General features: G+C 45.9%; 2 protein-coding genes across 3 annotated transcripts; both read right to left on the minus strand.

The window, feature by feature from the left end:
- Positions 1 to 1,221: 1,221 nt before the first annotated feature.
- LOC107504321 (putative cuticle collagen 145) lies at positions 1,222 to 15,139 on the minus strand. 2 transcript variants are annotated; one of them, XM_016133449.2, is made up of 4 exons: positions 14,449 to 15,139; positions 13,889 to 14,017; positions 13,629 to 13,698; positions 1,222 to 1,320 (listed from the first exon to the last, which is right to left on the minus strand). In XM_016133449.2, exons 1-4 carry the CDS (start codon positions 15,033 to 15,035, stop codon positions 1,306 to 1,308), a joined length of 801 nt encoding a protein of 266 aa, XP_015988935.2. In that variant the 5' UTR covers positions 15,036 to 15,139; the 3' UTR covers positions 1,222 to 1,305. The 2 variants fall into 2 exon arrangements, with proteins under 2 accessions (XP_015988935.2, XP_015988934.2); XM_016133448.2 differs by lacking the exon at positions 1,222 to 1,320 and having other exon boundaries at positions 13,397 to 13,698.
- A 1,488-nt stretch (positions 15,140 to 16,627) lies between these two features.
- On the minus strand, positions 16,628 to 18,787 carry LOC107504320 (cancer/testis antigen 1-like). Its single transcript, XM_016133447.2, has 3 exons — positions 18,188 to 18,787; positions 17,635 to 17,763; positions 16,628 to 17,446 (listed from the first exon to the last, which is right to left on the minus strand). Exons 1-3 carry the CDS (start codon positions 18,772 to 18,774, stop codon positions 17,308 to 17,310), a joined length of 855 nt encoding a protein of 284 aa, XP_015988933.2. The 5' UTR covers positions 18,775 to 18,787; the 3' UTR covers positions 16,628 to 17,307.
- Positions 18,788 to 20,251: the final 1,464 nt, after the last annotated feature.

A 20,251-nucleotide genomic window follows, 5' to 3' on the forward strand; every position in this document is an offset into this window, starting at 1 on the left:
AATCCCAGAACAAAACTCTGGGAAACACAAATATCACCCAAGGTAAAATTTCGCAATCTCTGGCATTTAATCTAACATTACCAGGTATGCAAAGAAGCAGGAAAATCCAACCCCATTGAGGAGAGAAGTCGATCACAAATAGGCACCCAAATTGGAGAGGAAAAAAGAAAACAGCAGTTATCAGCAGACGACCTAATCGTCTATGTAGCAAATCTGATGTAATCTCCAGAATAGCTACTAAGATATGAGCGAGTTTGGCAAGGAAACAAGATCTATTAGAGGGAGCTAACTCCTCCCTCCAAATGCTTGACTAATCATCTCAACTCTTCTTCACCGATCTGAAACGAGGTTAGAAAGTCACAAAATTCCAATTCCAGTGTTTCTGGGTTGTTTTATTTTCTCATGCACACTAAGTTTTTTCTTTTGGCGGAAATCTGATCGACTGATATAAGGAGGTGGGCAAACTCGAACTCTGGTGGGAGGGCACACTTTCTGAATAGCAGTTGTATTCTGTACACTAACAGACTTAGAAAATAAAGAGAAACATAAATTTTTAACTCAGTAATTCTTTAACATCTGAGGAAATAATTATTCAGGCAAAATCATACAGAATACCAAAAACATATTAAATGGTCTACAGTTACACGGTACTCCTTCTCTGCATCCAATTACATGTATTTTAATTTTTTTAAGAAGAGGAAAAGCTCATATTAAGTGAAAATAATTCAGAAAAAAATTTAATCCTGAACTTGCAAAAATTGTACATTATATTATTGTTATGCATTTCATATATAAATGCAACTCTAAAACTAAGAAAATATTCCAAAACACTGATAGCTGTTAATGCTGAATGACAAGACACAATTCAATTTCTTCCATTTCCTAAATTGGCTTTAACTGCGTCGTACCACTGGAATAGCTGAATCCCAGCCCTCCCCTCCAAACCAGGGGCGAAGGCAAGAAAATGAGGAGGCGCAATAGCTGACAATAAGCGTGGATGCAGAACAACAGTTCAGTTTTATTTTCCGCTGTAACAAGAAATAACCCCCTCCTCCAGCAACAGAGAAATAGCCCAAGACCCTCTACAAGCAAGCAATTAGAATTTCATAGTAACTAGCAACTACTGCAGGAATGACAGCTTAGGGATGGAGGCACTATCTGGGAAGGGACTCTAGGTTATCTTAGCCCCCTTTGCCAGGCTTGGGCTTAGGGAAAAAAGGAGGCACAAAGCGCTGCATGATCCGAAACAACAGGGAAAGCTGGTCGAGACAGGCGGTGACAGAAATTTGGAGTTGCTCAACGTCTTCAGTACTCAGTCGGCTAAATGAGGGAAAAAGAAAATCAAATTAAGTGTGATAACTCTGCACCTATCTCTCTCTGCTCCTCAGGTGGTGACAGGTTCAGTGTATCCCATGTACCTCCTTATACCTGACCTTTGAGTGTCTCCAATTCACTATCAGAATGACCCTCGGTCTCAGACAAGAAAAAACGAAAGGAGTTCATTACTAGCAAACCAGTATTACAAGAAATGTTAAAGGTACTTCTTTAAGAAGAAAGGGGAGAAAAAGAACATAAATATTAATAATAAAATGGCAATAACTATATACCTACCAATAATCTCTTTAAATGTAAATGCATTAAATATTCCAATCAAAAGACATAGGGCGGCTGAATGGACAAGAAAATAAGACCCAGACATATGCTATCTACAGGAGACTCACTTCAGATGGAAAAGATACAAAGACTGAAAGAAAAAGGGTGGAAAAAATATTTCATGAAAATGGAAACACACAAACAGAAAAGCTGGGGTAGCAATACTTATACCAGACAAAATAGACTTTAGAACAAATGCTATATTAAGAGACAAAGAATGACATTTCATAAAAATAAAGGGATCAGTCCAACAAAAGGACAGTACCCTAGCAAACATTTATGTACCCAACATAGGAGCACCTACATACATAAAGCAATTATTAACCAACATAAAGGGAGAGAGCCACAGTCATAGTCATAGTAGGGGACTTTTAAGTCTCATGACATCAGTGGATAGATCTTCCAGACAAAAATCAACGAGAATAAAGCAGCCTTAAATGACATACTAGACCAGATAGATTAATTGATATTTTTAGAGCATTTCCATCTGAAGCAGTAGAATATACATTCTTTCCAAATCCATACGGAACATTTTCCAATACAGACCAATTCTGGGCCACAAAACAAGTCTCAGTAAATTAAAGAAGACTGAAATCATACCACAATGGTATGAAACCAGAAATGAATTACAAGAAAAAAACTGAAAAACACATAAAGTCTAAATAACATGCTACTGAACAATGAATGATGAGATCAAGGAAGAAATCAAAAGATAACTTGAGACAAATGAAAATGAAAACGCAGTGACCCCAAATCTATGGAATACATTGAAAGCAGTCCTAAGAGGGAATTCCATAGCAATACAGGCCTACTTCAAGAAACAAGAAAAATTTCAAATAAACGATCTAACCTGACACCTAAAGGAACTAGAAAAAGAACAACAAACAATGCTCCAAGTGAGTGGAATGAAAGAAATAATAAAGATCAGAGTGGAAATAAAGGAAAGAATCTAAAAAACTACAAAAGATAAATGAAAACAAGAACTGGTTCTTTGAAAAGAAAAGATAAACCTTAAGCCAGATTCATCAAGAAAAAGATATAGGATCCAAATAAATAGAATCAGAAATGAAAGAGAAGTGACAACTGATACCACAGAAATACAAAGGGTTATAAGAAAATACTACAAACAGCTATATGCCAACAAATTGGACAATTTGGAAAAAATGGAAACACAAATCTTCCGAGATTGAATCAAGAAATAGAAAATCTGAACAGACAGATTACTACTAATGAAATGTAATCTGTAATAAAAAAAACTCCCAAGAGATAAATGAATTCAGTAAAGTCTCAGTATACAAAATTAATATTCATAAGTTGTTTGCATTTTTTATACACCAATAATGAACTATCAGAAAGAGATATTAAGAAAACAATCCCATTTACGATTGCATCAGAAAATACCTAGGAATAAATTTAACCAAAAGGTAAAAGACCAGTACTCAGAAAATTATAAGATATAAAAGTAAGAAATTGAAGATACAAATAAATGGAAGCATATTCTGTGCTCACGGATAGAAAGAATTAACACCATTAAAACACACATACTACCCAAAGCAATGCATAGATTCAATGCAATCCCTATGAAAATGCCAATGGCATTTTTCACAGAACTAAACCAAATAATCCTAAAATTTATAGGGAACCACAAGAGACCCAGAATAGCCACAGCAATCTGGAGAAAGAAGAAAAAGTTGGATTTTCATACTACTTAATATCAAACTATACTACAAGACTATAGCAATCAAAACAGCATGGGACTGGAATAAAAACAGACACACAGGTCAATGAAACAAAATAGAGAGCCCAGAAACAGATCCACACCTATATAGTCATTTAATCTATGACAAAAGAGGCAAAGTATACAATGCGGTAAATACAGTCTCTTCAATAATGGTGTTGAGAAAACTGGACATATATATGCAAAAAAAAAAAGAAGCTGGACCACCTTCTTCTTACACTATATACAAAAATACTCAAAATGAGTTAAAGACTTAAACAAAGACCTGCAGCCATAAAATCCCTGGAAGAAAACATAGGCAGTAAATCTCTGACATTGCTCTTGGTAACCTTTTTTTCTGATATATCTCACAGGCAAGGGAACAAAGAAAATATAAACAAATGGGACTACATCAAAGTAAAAAGGTTTTGCACACCAAAGAAAACAATCCACAAAACAAAAGACAACATACCTACCAAATGGGAGGAAATATTCGCCAAAGGTATATCAGATAAGAGGATAATATACAAAATTCCTAAAGAACTCACATGACACCAGAAAAACAAACAATACAATTAAATAATGGGGAGAGGACCTGAATGGACAGTTCTCCAAAGAGGACATACAGATGGCCAATAAACATATGAAAAGATGCTCAATATCAGTCAGTAAGCATCAGAGAAATGCAAGTTAAAACCACAATGAGATATCACCTCACACCTGTCAGAATAGCTATCACCAATAAATCAACAAATGAGTGTTGATGAGGGAGTGGAGAAAAGGAAACCTTCGTACACTGTTGGTGGGATTGCAAATTGGTGCAGCTGCTATGGAAAGCGGTTTAGAGGTTCCTCAAATAATTAAAAATAGAACTACCTTTTGACTCAGCAATTCCAATTCTGGGTATTTATCCAAAGAAATCCAAAACACTAATTCAAAAAGATATATGCACCCTTATGTTCACTGCAGTGCTATTTACAATAGCCAAATTATGGAAGCAACCCAGAAGCCCATCAATAGATGACCGGATAAAGAAGAAGTGGTACGTATATACAAGGAATATTACTCGGCCATAAAAAATGAAATCATACCACTTGCAAAACATGGATGGACCTAGAGAATATTATGCTAAGTGAAAAAAGACAGAGAAAGACAAATACCATATGATTTCACTTACATGAGGAATCTAAGGAACAAAATAAACTGACAAAACAAACAGACTCATAGATATAGAGGACAAACTGGTGATTGTGAGATGGGAAGGGAGTTGGGGGATCAGTGAAAAGGGGGAAGGGATTAAGTACAATTTGCCAGTTAAAAAAGTCTGAGAGATGTAAAGCACAGCAAAGGGAAAATAGTCAATAATATTGTAATAAGTATGTATAAGTGCCAGGTGCGTACTGGACTTATGGGGGGATCAGTACATAAATTATATAAATGAATAACCTATATACTGTATACCTAAAACTAATATAATACTGGATAAATACTGAATGTTGATAGTAAAACAGAATAAATTGAAAGAAATACTGAATAATAAAATAATACTGAATGTTAACAGTAAAACAGAATAAATTAAAATAAAACAAATAAAAAAAAAGAATGAACCCCCAGGAGATTGACCCTAGCCCCGCCCCCGCTGCCCTCTTTAGAACTAACATGGCTAGACTATTGCCAGACACTGTGATCTCCTTCCGAACCGCCCCTTGGAGTTGGACACGTGGGGCCATGGATCGGTGCGCCATCTCTGCCTCGATCCATGTGGGGAAAGGCACGGTCAGAAAGCTGGTGGAGACTCTGTTAAGGCGCCATCCGATACAGACTGTGCCTGGGCCTCAGGCCACCTCCGCCCCTCCCCCTCCTGGCCTCCACGGGCCCATTCCCCAGCCACCCGGGTCCCCCCTCTCTCGCTACCACTCCGTACCCCGAGAGACACCCTCTCCCCCGTCCCGTTGCCTGCCCCCCCCCGTCCCAACACCCCGAACATGCGGCCACGTGGCCACTCGGGTAGGATACAACTGGAGCATCTGTCTTCCTGGCCCTCCGGCTGCCGGCCCGGCCCGCACACCCACCTCCGAGGCGCCCTGCCCGGGTGCCGGGGGGGCCTGTGCAGCCTGGGGGGACCCCGCGGCTGCCGCACCGGCCTCCCGCGCGCCGTCTCCACCAGGGCCCTCGCGGCCTTCACGGCCGTCTGGGCCGCCAGAGTTACCCGGACCGCCTGGGCCTTTAGCCTTGCGGCCGCCGCCCCTGCCTCCAGCCTCCATGGTACCTCAGCCTGGACTGCCAAACTCCCGAGCTCTGAGAGGTGACGGACCGTTGAGCAATGGGGGCACCCCGGGAAGCTCCGCCCACAGGGGCGAAATTGTGCGGGTTCCCAGGGCGCCTGCGCAGACTGGCTGTCGCTGCGGCTCCTGAGGCCCTTCTTGGATGCCTCTGGGCACGTGACTGTTTCCTGCTAGCCCATGATTCCCAGTGAGCTACAAACCTTGTAATAGTGCCACTCTGCCACCCTCATGTGATACCAATTTGCTGACCATGGGTCAACTATCATTGAAATAAGAGAATGACTCAGGGACAACTGGGCCAGCCTGTCCCTTTCTCTGGTAGCAACAAATAGACCGATTCCCAGAAGGAGTCACTCCTATGCCTAGGCTGACCCCCGGGGACCCTCCAGCCTAGGCCCTGGGGGGGCCCGGATGGAAGGGGTTCACTCCTCCAGTGCCATTTTTCACTCCGGGCACTGTTGCTCCGTGGTGGCTGCCAGCCCCGGGAGAGGGATGGCCAGCAGTCCCACCACCTCTGCCCAGTGGCTCCTGGGCTTCAGGCACACACATTACAATGCCTCCAGGAGGCAGGCTTGGGGCCGGGTCACCCCAGGTGCTCAGGAAGGACCAGCCAGGCTGGAGGGCTGCAGTAAGGGGAGCACCACCCCAAGGACAGCTCCCAGTCACTTTACCCTCTGCTAGCACAGCCCTCATGGGCTCTCCCTTCCCCAAGAACAGTCTTTCAGCCCTCGGGGTAGGGGGTAGTGAGGGACAGGAAGAGACAGGGGTTCTCAACTGGGAGGCGACCCTATGGCTACTGACCTGCTGGATGATGGTTGATATCTGTGTCTGCAAGGGGATTATAGCAACAGGAAAGGTACAGCTGCAAGTGGGCAGGGCTGAGGATGATGGCAGTGCTCACAGAATGCATTCCCTGGAGCACCTCCAGTCTGTGCCAGGATCCCTTGATGCCACGGGGAGGTGCCTGGGCCAAGGTCTGGGCCTGGGCCTGGGCCTGAGGGGCGGGACAGGAACCTTAGTCCCGGCTGCTTGATCCCCACCCCATGGCTGCAGATATCTCCCCACCCTGCACATCCAGGTCCAGCAACCTCCCCTAGTGAGGAGCAGAGACCAAGGCAGCAGCTGCCCCTCCTTTTTACCAGAGTCCACATCCCCACTTTGACTCCCAGTTCCTCTCCAGTCCAGGATGTCCAGGTTGCAGGATAAAGCAGCCATATTACAGGGAGCTAACTCCCCCTATCCCAAATACTTCGCCAGGTGTTCCAGCCCTCTTTGTCCCTGACCTGAAGCAAGTCCAGTCAGCCCAAAATTTCTATTCTACTTACTGTCCCTGGGATTTATGTCATCTCTCTCACAAACTAAGCTCTTTCATGTTCAGAAAACACCCCGACGGCAACAAGAATTTTGGGAAACCAGAAATTTGGTGAGAGGCACATTTTCTGAAGAGCAGTTGTGATCAAGACTGTTAAAAAAGAAATAGCAAGTAAACACTCAGGTCAATATCTCGACCCTAGGAATCTATCTTTTGGGAAGAAGCACTCATGGAAAGTCTTCAATACAAGGATTCCATTGAAAAATTAGCCGCAAAAATTTAAGGAAAAGGAAATAATATAAACATTCAAGAATTACATTATTCATTTTCAAGTCTGTAAAATGGAGTGAACTGCCTCCTGCATGCAGTCACTGTGAGGATGCAGCGAGGCAAGAAGGTGGGAACACTCAGGTACAGAGTTGCAGCAAAACTGAACGTGTATTGGTCAGATGGAACTTGTCTCCCTGAGATCCCGCCTCACCCAAGCTACGAAGTGCCTGTAGCCCATTGACAAGCAGCCTCTTGTGCCCTGCTTGGCTCTAGGATTGTGCAGTCAGTGCAGGCAACAGATCTTGGCTAGCGCAATCAGTGCATTTCAAGGAAAACAGTTGTTGACAGACGACTGCTGCCTGTACAAGCTGTTATAGCTCTTGAGGAGATCGCAGGGATCTGTATTGGTCTGATGGCCCTTGAATCCCTGAGCTCTTGCCCTATCCAATACACAAAGTGCCCACCGCATGCTGATAGGCAGATGCCCCTGCCGTGGAGTAGCACATTTAGGCTCAAGGAGGGCAGCAGCTGACCTTGACACGAGTGGAAACTTGTACAGGGAGCCACACAGACAGCGTAGGCACGTAAACTGGCACTGCAGTGACAGGGGGAAATTTACTCAATAGACCCTGGAGACTCCCAGGGTTCCTGCACCACACAGCACGCGTATCACCCAGAGGTTCTAGTTTCTGAAACTTACAGGCAACAGACAGGCAGTGTCAGGCCTTGAGGAGCACTGGTCCCTCTGCTAAACTGCCCTAGGTCAGGGATGGGGGATAACTGGACAGCTGCCTACAGCCTTATCTCTTCCACTTACCTATAGATCCAGCATAGGCAGCAACCATTTGAAGACTGCTTTGTAATTCTCACCGGGTAGCTCTGAGCAATCAAAAGCAGTGGCTAACCTTGGTCTATGGGGGAACCCCTCCCAAGGGGCCATAAAACCAATGCATCCAGAGGCTGGCACTAGACCACAACAGAGCAACTCCTGACTAGACCCATAAGTGGTACACATAAAGGGTGGTATCAACAAGTACACGAGCCTGCTAGGATATATCCACCTCAGTGGGGTCAGCCGCACACAGCAACTCTTACCCTGTGGGTGCAGCCAGTGCCCACAATTAGTCACCCTGAGTGTTAATCCCATCCACTGATGTACTGACAAAAATAAAGATTTGGCAACAACAGAATATCACACACAACTCACACAAAGATAACGTTTGGAGTCCCTTGGCTTAGGGAATCAGGGAGTGTAGTGTGCACCACTTGGCCACAAAGGACACCTTCCACATTAGGCCATCTGGCCAAGGCTGAGAGATGAAACGAAATTCTTAGCACAAGGAAATGAACACAGGGAGGCTAATAAAATGAAAAAAAAAACCCACATAGAAACATGCCACGAATGAAACAACAGGAGAAAACTCCAGAAAAATAAGCTAAATGAAGTGGAGGCAAGCAACCTACCAGAGACATAGTTCAAAATAATGGTTATAAGGATGCTCAATGAACTTATGGAGAGAATGGATGAGCACAATGAGAACCTTAACAACATAAAAAAGGACATAGAAACCATTAAAAAAGAACCAGACAGAAATGAGGAATACAATAACTGAAATGAAGAATACACTAGAAGGATTCAACAGAAGATTGGACAAAGCAGAAGATTGGATCAGCAAATTGGAAGACAAGGTAGCAGAATATTCCCAATCAGAACAACAAAAAGAAAAAAGAATTTTAAAGAATGAGGATAGTTTAAGAGACCTCTGGGAGGGCATAAAGGATAACAATATCCAGATCATAGGAGTGCCTGAAGGAGAAGAGAGAGAGCAAGGGATTGAGAATCTATTCAAAGAAATAATGACAGAAAACTTCCCTAAGCTGGCAAAGGAATTAGACACACAAGTTCAGGAAACATGTAGTCCCAAAAAAGGGGAATTCAAACAAACCTACATCATGACACATTATAATTAAAATGCCAAAGGTCAAAGAGAAAGAACCTTAAAAGCAGCAAGGGATAGGCAGCTAGCTATTTATAAGGGTACCCCCATAAGAATGTCTGCTGACTTTTCAATGGAAACTTTTAGGCCAGAAGGGGATGGAAAGAAATATTCAAAGTTATGAAAAACAAGAATCTACAACCATGAATATTCTACCCAGCAAGGCTTCTGATTAAAATAGAAGGTGAGATAAAGAGCTTCCCAGACAGGAAAAAGCTTAAGGAATGCATCACTAACAATCCAGTATCATAAGTAATGCTAAAAGGACTTCTGTAAAAAGAAGAGTAAAAAAAGAAAATAGAAATAAAAATATGCATAATAAAATGGCAGTAACAATGTACCTATCAGTAATCACTTTAAAAGTAAACAGATTAAATGCTCCAATCAAAAGACATAGGGTAACTGAATGGATGAGAAAACAAGACTCATGTGTATGCTGTCTGCAAGAGACCCACTTGAGACCAAATGACATGCACAGACTGAAAGTAAAGGGATGGAAAAAGATATTTCATATAAATGGAAGTGAAAAAAAAGCCATTGTAGAGATATTTATATCAGACAAAATAGACTTTAAAACAAAGGCTATAATAAGAGACAAAAATGGGTGTTACATAATGATAAAGGGAATGATAAATCAAGAGGACATAACCCTAGTAAACATATACACACCCAACATAGGAGCACCTACAAACATAAAGCAATTATTGACTAACATAAAAGGAGAGATCAGTAGTAATACACTCATAGTAGGAGACTTTAACACCCCACTGACACCAATAGACAGATCTACCGGGCAAAGAATCAACAAGGAAACAATGGGCCTAAAACACACACTAGAACAGATGGATTTAAAAGATATTTTCAGAGCATTTTATCCCAAAGCAGCAAAATATACATTCTTCTCAAGTGCGCATGGAACATTTTCCAGGATAGACCACATGTTAGGACATAAAACAAGTCTCAAAAAATTTAAGAAGACTGAACTCATATCAAGAAGATGGTTGCGTCTTCTCCAATCACTATGGTATGAAACTAGAAATCAACTACAAGAAAAAAAAACTGGAAAATACACAAACACGTGGAGTCTAAAGAACATGTTACTAAACAATGAATGGGTTATTAATTAGATCAAGGAAGAAATCAAAAGACACCTAGAGACAAATAAAAATGAAAACACAAGGACTTAAAATCTATGGGACATAGTGAAAGCAGTCCAAAAAGGGAAATCCAAAATAATACAGGCCTACCTCAAGAAACAAGAAAAAGCTCAAATAAGCAATCTAACCTTACAATTAAAATAACTAGAAAAAGAACAGCAAATGAAGCCAAAAGTGAATAAGAGGAAGGAAATAATAAAAATCAGAGTGGAAACAAATGAAATAGAGTATAGAAAAACAATACAAAAGGTTAATGAAACCAAGAGCTGGTTCTTTGAAAGGATAAACAAAATTGACAGACCCTTAGCCAGACTCATCAAAGAAAAAAGAGGACTCAAATAAATAAAATCAAAAGTAAAAGAAGAGAAATAACCACAGACTCCACAGAAATACAATGGATCATAAGAAAATATTACAATTATATGCCAACAAATTGGACAATCTAGAAGAATTAGACACATTCATAGAAACATATAGTCTCACAAGACTGAGTCAAGAAGAAACAGAAAATCTGAACTGACTGTTTACCAGCAATGAAATAGAATTAGTAATCCAAAACCTCCCAAAAAACAAAAGTCCTGGACCAGATGGTTTCATAGGCGAATTTTATCAAACATTCAAAGAAGAATTATCACCTACTCTTCCCAAACTATTCCAAAAATTTCAAGAAGAGGGAAGGCTCCCTAACTCCTTTTATGAGGCCACTATTATCTTAATTCCAAAACCAGACAAAGACATTACAAAAAAACTATAGGCCAATATCTCTTATGAACATTGATGCAAAAATCCTCAATATAATATTAGTAAACTGAATACAGCAATGCATTAAATATATCATACACCATGATCAAGTTGGATTTATTCCTGAGATGTAAACTTGGTACAATATCCGCAAATTAATTAATGTGACACATCACATTAACAAAATGAAAGATAAAAACCATATGATCATATAAATAGATGTAGAAAAAGTGTTCAACAAAATCCAGCATCCATTTACGATAAAAACTCTCAGCAAAGTGAAAATAGAGGGAATATACCTCAACATAATAAAGTCCATATATGAGAAACCTACAGCTAACATCATACTCAATGGGGAAAGGCTAAAAGCATTTTCCTTAAGATCAGGAACAAAACAAGGGTGCCCACCTTTAGTACTCCTCTTCAACATTGTATTGGAAGTCCTAGCCACAGGAATAAGATAAGAAAGAGAAATAAAAGATATCCAAATTGGAAAGAAAATAGTAAAACTCTCATTATTTGCAGATGACATGACACTATATATAGAGAACCCTAAAGATTCCACCAAAAAACTGTTAGAACGGATCAATGAATTCAGTAAAGTAGCAGGTTACAAAATAAATTTTCAGAAGTCAGTGGCATTTTTATACACCGATGATGAACTTTGAGAAAGAGAAATTAAGAAAACAATCCCATTTACAATTGTGTCAGAAACTATAGAATACCTGGGAATCAAATTAACCAAGAAGGTAAAAGACCTGTTTTCAGAAAATTATGTCATTGAAAAAAGAAAATGAAAAAGATACAAATAAATGGAAACACATACCGTGTTCATGGGTAGGATCAACATTCTTAAAATGGCCATACTCCCAAAGCAATCTATAGATTCAATGCAATCCCTATCAAAATACCAATGGCATTTTTCAGAGAGCTACAACAAATAATCCTAAAATTTATATGGAGCAATAAAAAACTACAGCAATATTGAGAAAGAAGAACAAAGTTGGAGGTATCACTCTACCTAATATCAAAATATACAAGGCTACAATAATCAAAACTGAATGGTGCTGGCATAAATACAGATACATTGATCAATGGAACAAAATAAAGAGCCCAGAAATAAATCCACACCTATACACTCACTTAATATGTGACAAAGGAGGTAAGAATATACAATGTGGTAACGACAGTCTCTTCAATAAATGGTGTTTGTAAAACTGTATGGATACCTTTTGATCCAGCAATTTCTCTTCTGGGTATTTATCCAAAGAAAACCAAAACAATAATTTGTTAAAAACTATGCACCCCAATATTCATGGAAGCACAATTTATGATAGCCAAGATATGAAAGAAACCTAAATGCCCATCAACAGACAATTGGATGAAGATATGGTTCAAACACAATGGAATATTAATCAGCCATTAAAAATAATGAAATCCTACCATTTGCAACGACATGGATGGATGGACCTAGAGCTTATGATGCTGAGTGAAATAAGTCAGAAAGAGAAAAATACCATATGATTTCACTGATAAGCAGAATCAAAGGAACAAAAAGAACAAACTGGTAAAAAAAAAAGACTCACAAAAATAGTGGACAATTTAGTGACAGACAGAAGAAGGGGTTAGGAGGTGGGAATGAGGAGAAGGGTTAAAGAAGTACAAAATAATAGTTGATAGTTGGTCATGAGGATTCGTGGCACAGAAGATAAAATGGAGTTAGCATTAATATGATGGCTAGGCGAAGGACCAGGGGAGGCAGTGAACATAAGGGGGAATGTTTTATGAAACATATAGATTTCTAAACAATGTAAGGTACCCTTTAATCTAATTTAAATAAATAAATTTTGAAAAAATTAGAAAAAGAATTACATTATTTGCTGATATATTATTGAAGCACTTTTAGAAAGAGGTCACGTCCATATGTCCCACCAAAGATTTTCAGAAGAAATTAATGCTAAGATTGTGAAAAATACCTGATTAATAACGCTAAACCTTTCTCTTATTATTACACATTTAAAGCATAAGTACAAGTTTAAAAGACCAAAGGTATACCAAAATGTTGACTGTGCTTAATGCAAAATGTCAGGACGCAACTGATTTTCATTTTCTTGCATTTCTTAGGTGACTTCAGTGACTTTGTACCACTCTCTGAATCCCCAGCACCTCCCCTCCCCTCCAAGCCCAGGACAAAGGAAAGAAAATATGCAGGCGCTGAGGCTGAAAAGCAGACCCAGAATGCTAGCTCGGTTTTGTTTGCTGCACTTAACAAGTATTTAATCACTCTATTCCTGAAGCAACAGGGAAACAAACAAGTGGGGCTGGAGAAGCCAACAACAATATGGGCAAACAATGAGGCCCCAGGGAGAGAGAAGCACTGTCCAGGAATGAAATCCCTGCGCAGTGCCCAGCTGGGGGGTCGCAGGATTAGGGCCTAGCCCCCCTTCCGAGCCTCAGGGGAAAGAGAGGTCTGCTGTGCTGAATGTTTCGCATCACCAGAAAAAGCCTTTGGAAGAAGGAGTTGATGGAAACTAGGAGGGGACCCGGGTCTTCAGAAGTCCACCTGCTGAAAGTGAGGGGAAAAGTCAAGTTAGAGGGGATGACTCCCTCTCACCCCCGGCACACCGTGCCCCATCCTGAGACCTGACACTTGAGTGTTTCCTGCTATCCATTACACAGGCCACTCTCCGGCTAAGACTGGATCCTAGGCCCCCAGCACTGGCTGCCACCCCCGTGTGGCCCAATCCAGAACTTACACAGCCAGAATGCTGCCATGCACTCTGAACTCCTTTTGAACGGCCAGCTGGTATTGTGGAGTCTCTATGTCCATGGCCAGGTGGGCCATCTCTGCCTCCAGATGAGACCCAAACGGCACAGTGATGGTGCTGAGGGAGTCATGGTTAAGGCACCATCCATCAGTGGCTGAAGTGGCCGGTGCCTCAGGCTTGCTCACACCTCAGAGGCTGGCCTTCTCCCCAGGCTTCCCCTCCAAAAGTCTACCCCAATCTTGCCACACACCCACCCAGACATGCCAGCTCAGGCCACCTCGGCCTGCCTTCCTCTCCCTCAGCACATCCTGTCCCATCTCCACCACTCTGTAGTGCCTTCCTGCCCAACCTCCAGCCTTCGCTACTCTCCTACTAAACCCTGCCACGAGGCTATAGCAAGTTCTCCTTCCTGCTCCCAGTTTTGTCCCCCCACCCCACAACTGCCCGAGGTTGTCCTGTGCCCTGACCCCAAATTCAAATGCGGCCCTGTGGGATGGCCCTGACTCAACCCCTGGCCACCAGCATCAGGGCATCATTGGAAAGGATACAAGACAATGGGTTGGTCTTCTGGTCCTACAGCCTCTGGAGCTGCGTCTCCATCTGGACAAGAAGCATGTGCCTCCCGCGCCAAATTGGCAGCCCCTACGGCTACTAATCCCACCCTTTCCTCAATTTCAGCGCTGCCCAGGCCACAGTGGCCAGCCTGCTCATATTGCGCATCAGGGCCTCCTGGATGGTCCCGGGCATCCGCACCACCCTGGTCGTCATGGGCGCCAGGGCTACCCTGGTCATCTGGGACACCATGGCCTCCGGGTTGGTCACAGGCACTGGCGCCGTCTTGGTCTACATGGGCACCAGGTTCACTCTGGTTGTCTGCAACACCAGGGTCTCCCTCATTGCCAGGAGCACCTGCGCCGCCCTGGCCATCAGGACTGCCAGGGGCGCCCTGACTGCTGGGACCACCAGGGCTATCCTGGCCCTGAGGGCTGCCCGGCTCAATCTGGCCTTGGGGCCCACCGGGGCCACCCTGGTCTTCTGGGCCTTCGAGGACATCCCCCACACCAGCCACACCCCCTACCCCTTCTTCTGCGGCCCGGATGGCTGCTTCGACTTCCCTGCTCGCCTCAGAGGCCATCTTGACTTCGACGGCCTTTTCGGCCCCGCGCCTGAAGGAAAGGAGACCCCGACTGGACGTTCAACCGGTTCACGCACACCGCCGCAAGGGATCTCGGCGGTGCATTCACCAAGCACAGCGATCGAGAGCAAATGGAGTCAACTTGCTCACTCCAAGCCCTCCCAGAGAGCCCACGGATGACTTAGCCAATGAGGACACCCCCACGAAGCTCCGCCCTCCCAGTGCGCCTGCGCCAATGGAATGACACCCACCCGCCCCCCACCCTTTGATGAGCTAAGACCCTGGGAATGTGAGAGTTTCCCGCCAAGCTTGTCCGGCCCCACACTTGCCAGTGAACCTAAGAGCCTATGCCAATGGCAGGAAGTTCCCCCTCACGTGTGACAAGATTGCCGATCAGGTCCCCTTCCAAGCCAGCGAACCTGCATAGTTGACTGGAAATCATCCTTGGGGTGGTTCCCAGTAGGAGTAACACATGGGCCTTGCCTGACCCTGAGAACCCTCCAGCGCATTCCCTAGGAAAATCCAGATGGATGGACTTTGCTCCTCCAATGTTATTACTCACTCTAGGCACTGTCCGCTGTGATGCCTGCCAGCCCCGAGAGAGGTGTGGCTGGCAGTCCCGCTGCCTCGGCCCAGGGGCTCCCGAGCACCAGGCGCACACACTGCGATGCCTCCAGGAGGCAGGCTTGGGCCCGGGTCAGCCGAAGTACTCACGATGTAACAGCCAGGCACGAAGGGCCCCGCAGAGGGAGCACCACCGCTCGGACAGGTCTCAGTTGCTTTTCCCTCTGCTAGCACAGCCCTCAGGGGCTCCCCCTTGCCCAGGGACTGTCGTCCGGCTCTCGGGAGTGGGTGGTGCATAAGCTAGAGGTGCCAGGGATTCTCGCCAGGACTGTGACCCTATTGGCTAATGGACTGCTTAGTGCTGGTCCGCTTCTGTGTCTGCAAGTGGGTCAGGGCTACAGGTAAGGTACAGCTACAGGTGGGCAGAGTTAGGGACGATGGCAGGGCTCAGGGACTACATTCCCTGGGGCGCCTCCCGTATGTGCCAGGATCCCTTGATGCCATGGGGAGGTGCCTGGGCCAAGGTCTGCGATTGGGCCTGTTCCTGAGAGGCGGGATAGGAACATCAGTCCAGGTCACTTGATCTCCCACCCAGGGTTGCAGAGGCCCCTCCACCCTCCACATCCAGGCCCAGCAACCTCCCCTAGTGAGGAGCAGAGACCAAGGCAGCACCTGCCCCTCCTTTGTACCAGAGTCCACATCCCCGCTTTGACTCCCAGTTCCTCTCCAGTCCAGGACGTCCAGGTTGCAGGAGAAAAGCTGGGTCAGAGGGAGCTAACTGCCCCTATCCCAAAGACTACGCCAAGTGTCTCAGCCCTTTGAACCCTGACCTGAAGGAAGTCCAGTCAGCCCCAAATTACTATTCTACTGTCCCTGGGTTTATGTCATCTCTCTCGCAAACTAAGCTCTTTCGTGTTTTGAAAACACCCCAACGGCGACAAGGATTTTGAGAAACCAGAAATCTGGGGAGAGGCACGTTTTCTGAAGAGCAATTTTAATTAAAAGCCTTTTAAAAATAGCAAGTAAACACACAGGTCAACAACTCTCCCTCAGGAATCTATCTTATAAGAAGAGGTACTCATGAAAAGTCTTCAATACAATGATTCAATTAAAAAATCAGCCACAAACATTTAAGGAAAGGGAAATAATATAAACGTTCAGGAACTATATCATTCACTGACATATTCTTGAAACACTTTTAGAAAGAAGTCACATTCCTATGTTCAATGAAAACGTTTAATGATAAGCTTGCGAAAATACCTGAGTAATAACCCTATACATTTCTCTTACCGTTACAAATTTAACGCATAAGTACAAGTGCAAAACAGCAGAGATATTCCAAAATGTTGACTGTGCTTTATGCCAAATGAGAGAGCAACTGATTTTCATTGTCTTCCTTTTCAAATTGTTTTCGATTACTTTGTACCACTCTCTGAATCCTCAGCACATCCCCTCCCCTCTAAGCCCAGGACAAAGGCAAGGAAATATGCAGGCGCTGAGGCTGAAAAGCAGACCCAGAATACTAGATCGGTTTTGTTCGCAGCACTTAACAAGTATTTAATCACCCCATTCCTGAACCAATGGGGAAACAAACAAGAGGGCCTGGAGAACAAACGACAATATGGGCAAACAATGAGGCCTTAGGAAGAGCGTGGGGCTGCTCCAGAAATCGATTCCCTGTGCAGTGCCCAGCTGCGGAGATGTAGGATTAGGGCCCAGCCCCCCTTCCGAGCCTCAGGGGAAACTGGGGTCTGCTGTGCTGAATGTTTCGAATCACCAGAAAAAGCCTTTGGAAGAAGGAGTTGACGGAATCTGGGAGAGGGCCGGGGTCTTCAGCAGTCCACCTGCTGAAAGTGATAGGTAAAAGTCAAGTTAGAGGGGATGGCTCCCTCTCACCCCCAGCACACTGCACCCCCTCCTGAGACCGGACACTTGTTTCCTCCTATCCATTACAGAGCCCCCTTTCCAGCTAAGATTGGCTCTTAGGCCCCGAGCTGTGGCTGCCACCCTCATGTTAGTCCATTCCAGAACTTACACAGCCAGGATGCTACCATGCACTCTGAACTCCTTTTGAATGGCTGGGTGGTGGCGTGGGTCCTCTATGTCCATGGCCATTCGGGCCATCTCTGCCTCCAAGTGAGACCCAAAAGGCACAGTGATGGTGCTAAGGGTGTTGTGGTTAAGGTACCATACATCAGTGGCTGGACTTAGTGCCTCATGCTTGCTCATACCTCAGAGGTTGGCCTTCACCCCAGGCCCCCCTCGGAAAGTCTATCCCCATCTTTCCACATGCACACCCAATCTTGCCAGCTCAGGCCACCTTGGCCTGCCTCCCTCCTCCTTCAGCTCATCTTGTCTCACCTTCCCTCCTATCTGGGGCCTGCCTGCCCATCCTCCAGCCTTCTCTACTCTCCCACTGCCCCTGCCAACAGGCTACCCCAAGTTCGCCTCCCTGCTATTTTTGTCCCCCCACCCCACTCCTGCCCTTAGCTGTCCTGTGTCCTGTCCCCCATCCATGTGCGACCCTGTAGGATGGCCCTGACCCATCCCTTGGGCGCCAGGTCTCGGGGCCTCTTTGGAAAGGATACAAGACGATGGGTCGCTCTCCTGGTCCTACAGCCTCTGGAGCTGCGTCTCCACCCGGCCCGGATGCTCGAGGTGCCCGCGCCACATTGGCAGCCCCTACGACTGCTAATCCCACCCTTTCCTCGATGCCAAGGCCGCCCAGGCCACGGTGGCCAGCCTGCTCATATCGGGCATCAGGGCCTCTCGGATGGTCCTGCGCACCGGCACCACCCTGCTCGTCATGAGCGCCAGGGCCACCACGGTCATCTGGGACACCAAGGCCTCCAGGATGGTCACGGACACTGGCGCCGTCTTGGTCCACATGGGCACCAGGGTCACCCTGGTTGTCTGCGACACCAGGGCCTCCCTCATTGCCACAGGTACTGGCGCTGCCCTGGCCATCGAGACTGTCATGGGCACTGTGGCTGCTGGGACCACCAGGGCAATCCTGGCCCTGACGGCTGCCAGGCTCAATCTGGCAGTCGGACCCAACAGGGCCACCCTGGTCTTCTGGGCCTTCGAGGACATCCCCCGCACCAGCCACACCCCCTACCCCTTCTTCTGTGGCCTGTAAGGCGGCTGCAACTTCCTCGTTCACCTCAGAGGCCATCTTGACTGCAGCAGTTCTCTCAGCACCGTGCCTGACGTAATGGAGTCCCCGTCTGTACGTTGCACGGGTTCACGCCCACCGCCGCTAGGGGTCTCTGGGGCGCATGCGCCAACTACAGCTTTTCGAGAGCAAATGGAGTTGACTGGTTCCCGCCAAGCTGTGCTAGAGCGCCCACGGACGGCTTAGCCAATGAGGACGCCTCCATGTAGCTCCGCCCCTCCCCAGTGCGCCTGCGCCAATCGAATGGCGCCCACCTTCCTGATGAGCAGAGTGCCTCGGAATATGACATTTTCCCATGTATGGCTCCACACTTCCGGGTGGACCTAAGAGCCTGTGCCAGTGCCAGGAAAGTCCCCCTCACATATAACAAGCTTGTTGGCCTCGGCTCCCCTTACATTGTACTCTAGGAACGAGTTCAGGCAACAGGGTCAAGCCTTTCATGTGCTTGTCTCTGGACACCACGAAGGGCCCGAGGTGCAAGCCTGCTTAGTTGAGGGGAGACTATCCCTGGGGTGGTTCCCAGCAGGAGTCATATCTGGGCTCTGCCTGACCCCGGGAACCCTCCCGCCCAATCCCTGGGGGAGCCTGGATGGAAGGGCTTCACTCCTCCAGTGCCATTTCTCACTCCAGGCACTGTCGCTCTGTGGTGCTTGCCACCCCTGGGAGGGGGCTGGCCAGCCGTTGACAGCCTCTGCCCAGTGGCTCCTGGGCTCCAGGCACACACACCTCAATGCTTACAGGAGGCAGACTTGTGCCAGTGTCAGGCCAGGTGCTCAGGATGGAACAGCCGATCTAGAGGCCTCCCGTAAGCGGAGTACCACACTGTGGACACCTCCGACTTGCTTTCTCCTCTGCTGACACAGCCCTTATGTCCTCTCCCTTGACCAGGAACTGTAACTCGGCTGTTGGTGGGTGGGGTGTACGGCACGAGGTGCCAGGGGTTCTCGCCTGGGCAGTGACCCTATTGGCTGCAAAACTGCTGAGTGCTGGTCCACATCTGTGTCTGCAAGGGCGTCAGGGCAACAGGAAATGTACAGATGCAGGCGGTTAGGGTGGGGGACAATGGCAGGATTCACAGACTGCATTCCCTGGGGCTACTCTGGTTTGTGCCAGGATCCCCTGATGCACAGGGGAGGTGTCTGAACCAATGTCTTGTCCTGGGCCTGAGCCAGAGGGGTAGGAGAGAAACCTCGGTCCAGGCTGCTTGATCCCCACTTCATGGCTGCATACGCCTCCCCATCCTCTACATCCAGGCCCACCAACCTTCCCTCTGAGGGGCACAGACCAAGCCAGCAGCAGCCCTCCTTTGTACCTGGGTCCATGTCACTGCCCTCCATCCCAGTTCCTCTTCGATACACCATATCCAGGATGCAGGATAAAATTTATATGAGAGGGAGCTAACTCCATTATCCCAAATACTTCACCAGGTATTCCAGTCCACGATATCCGGGTTGAAGAAAAGCTATATCAGAGGGAG

The sequence above is a fragment of the Rousettus aegyptiacus genome, unplaced genomic scaffold, assembly GCF_014176215.1.
Source record: "Rousettus aegyptiacus isolate mRouAeg1 unplaced genomic scaffold, mRouAeg1.p scaffold_m13_p_9, whole genome shotgun sequence".
Taxonomy (NCBI): Eukaryota; Metazoa; Chordata; class Mammalia; order Chiroptera; family Pteropodidae; genus Rousettus; species Rousettus aegyptiacus.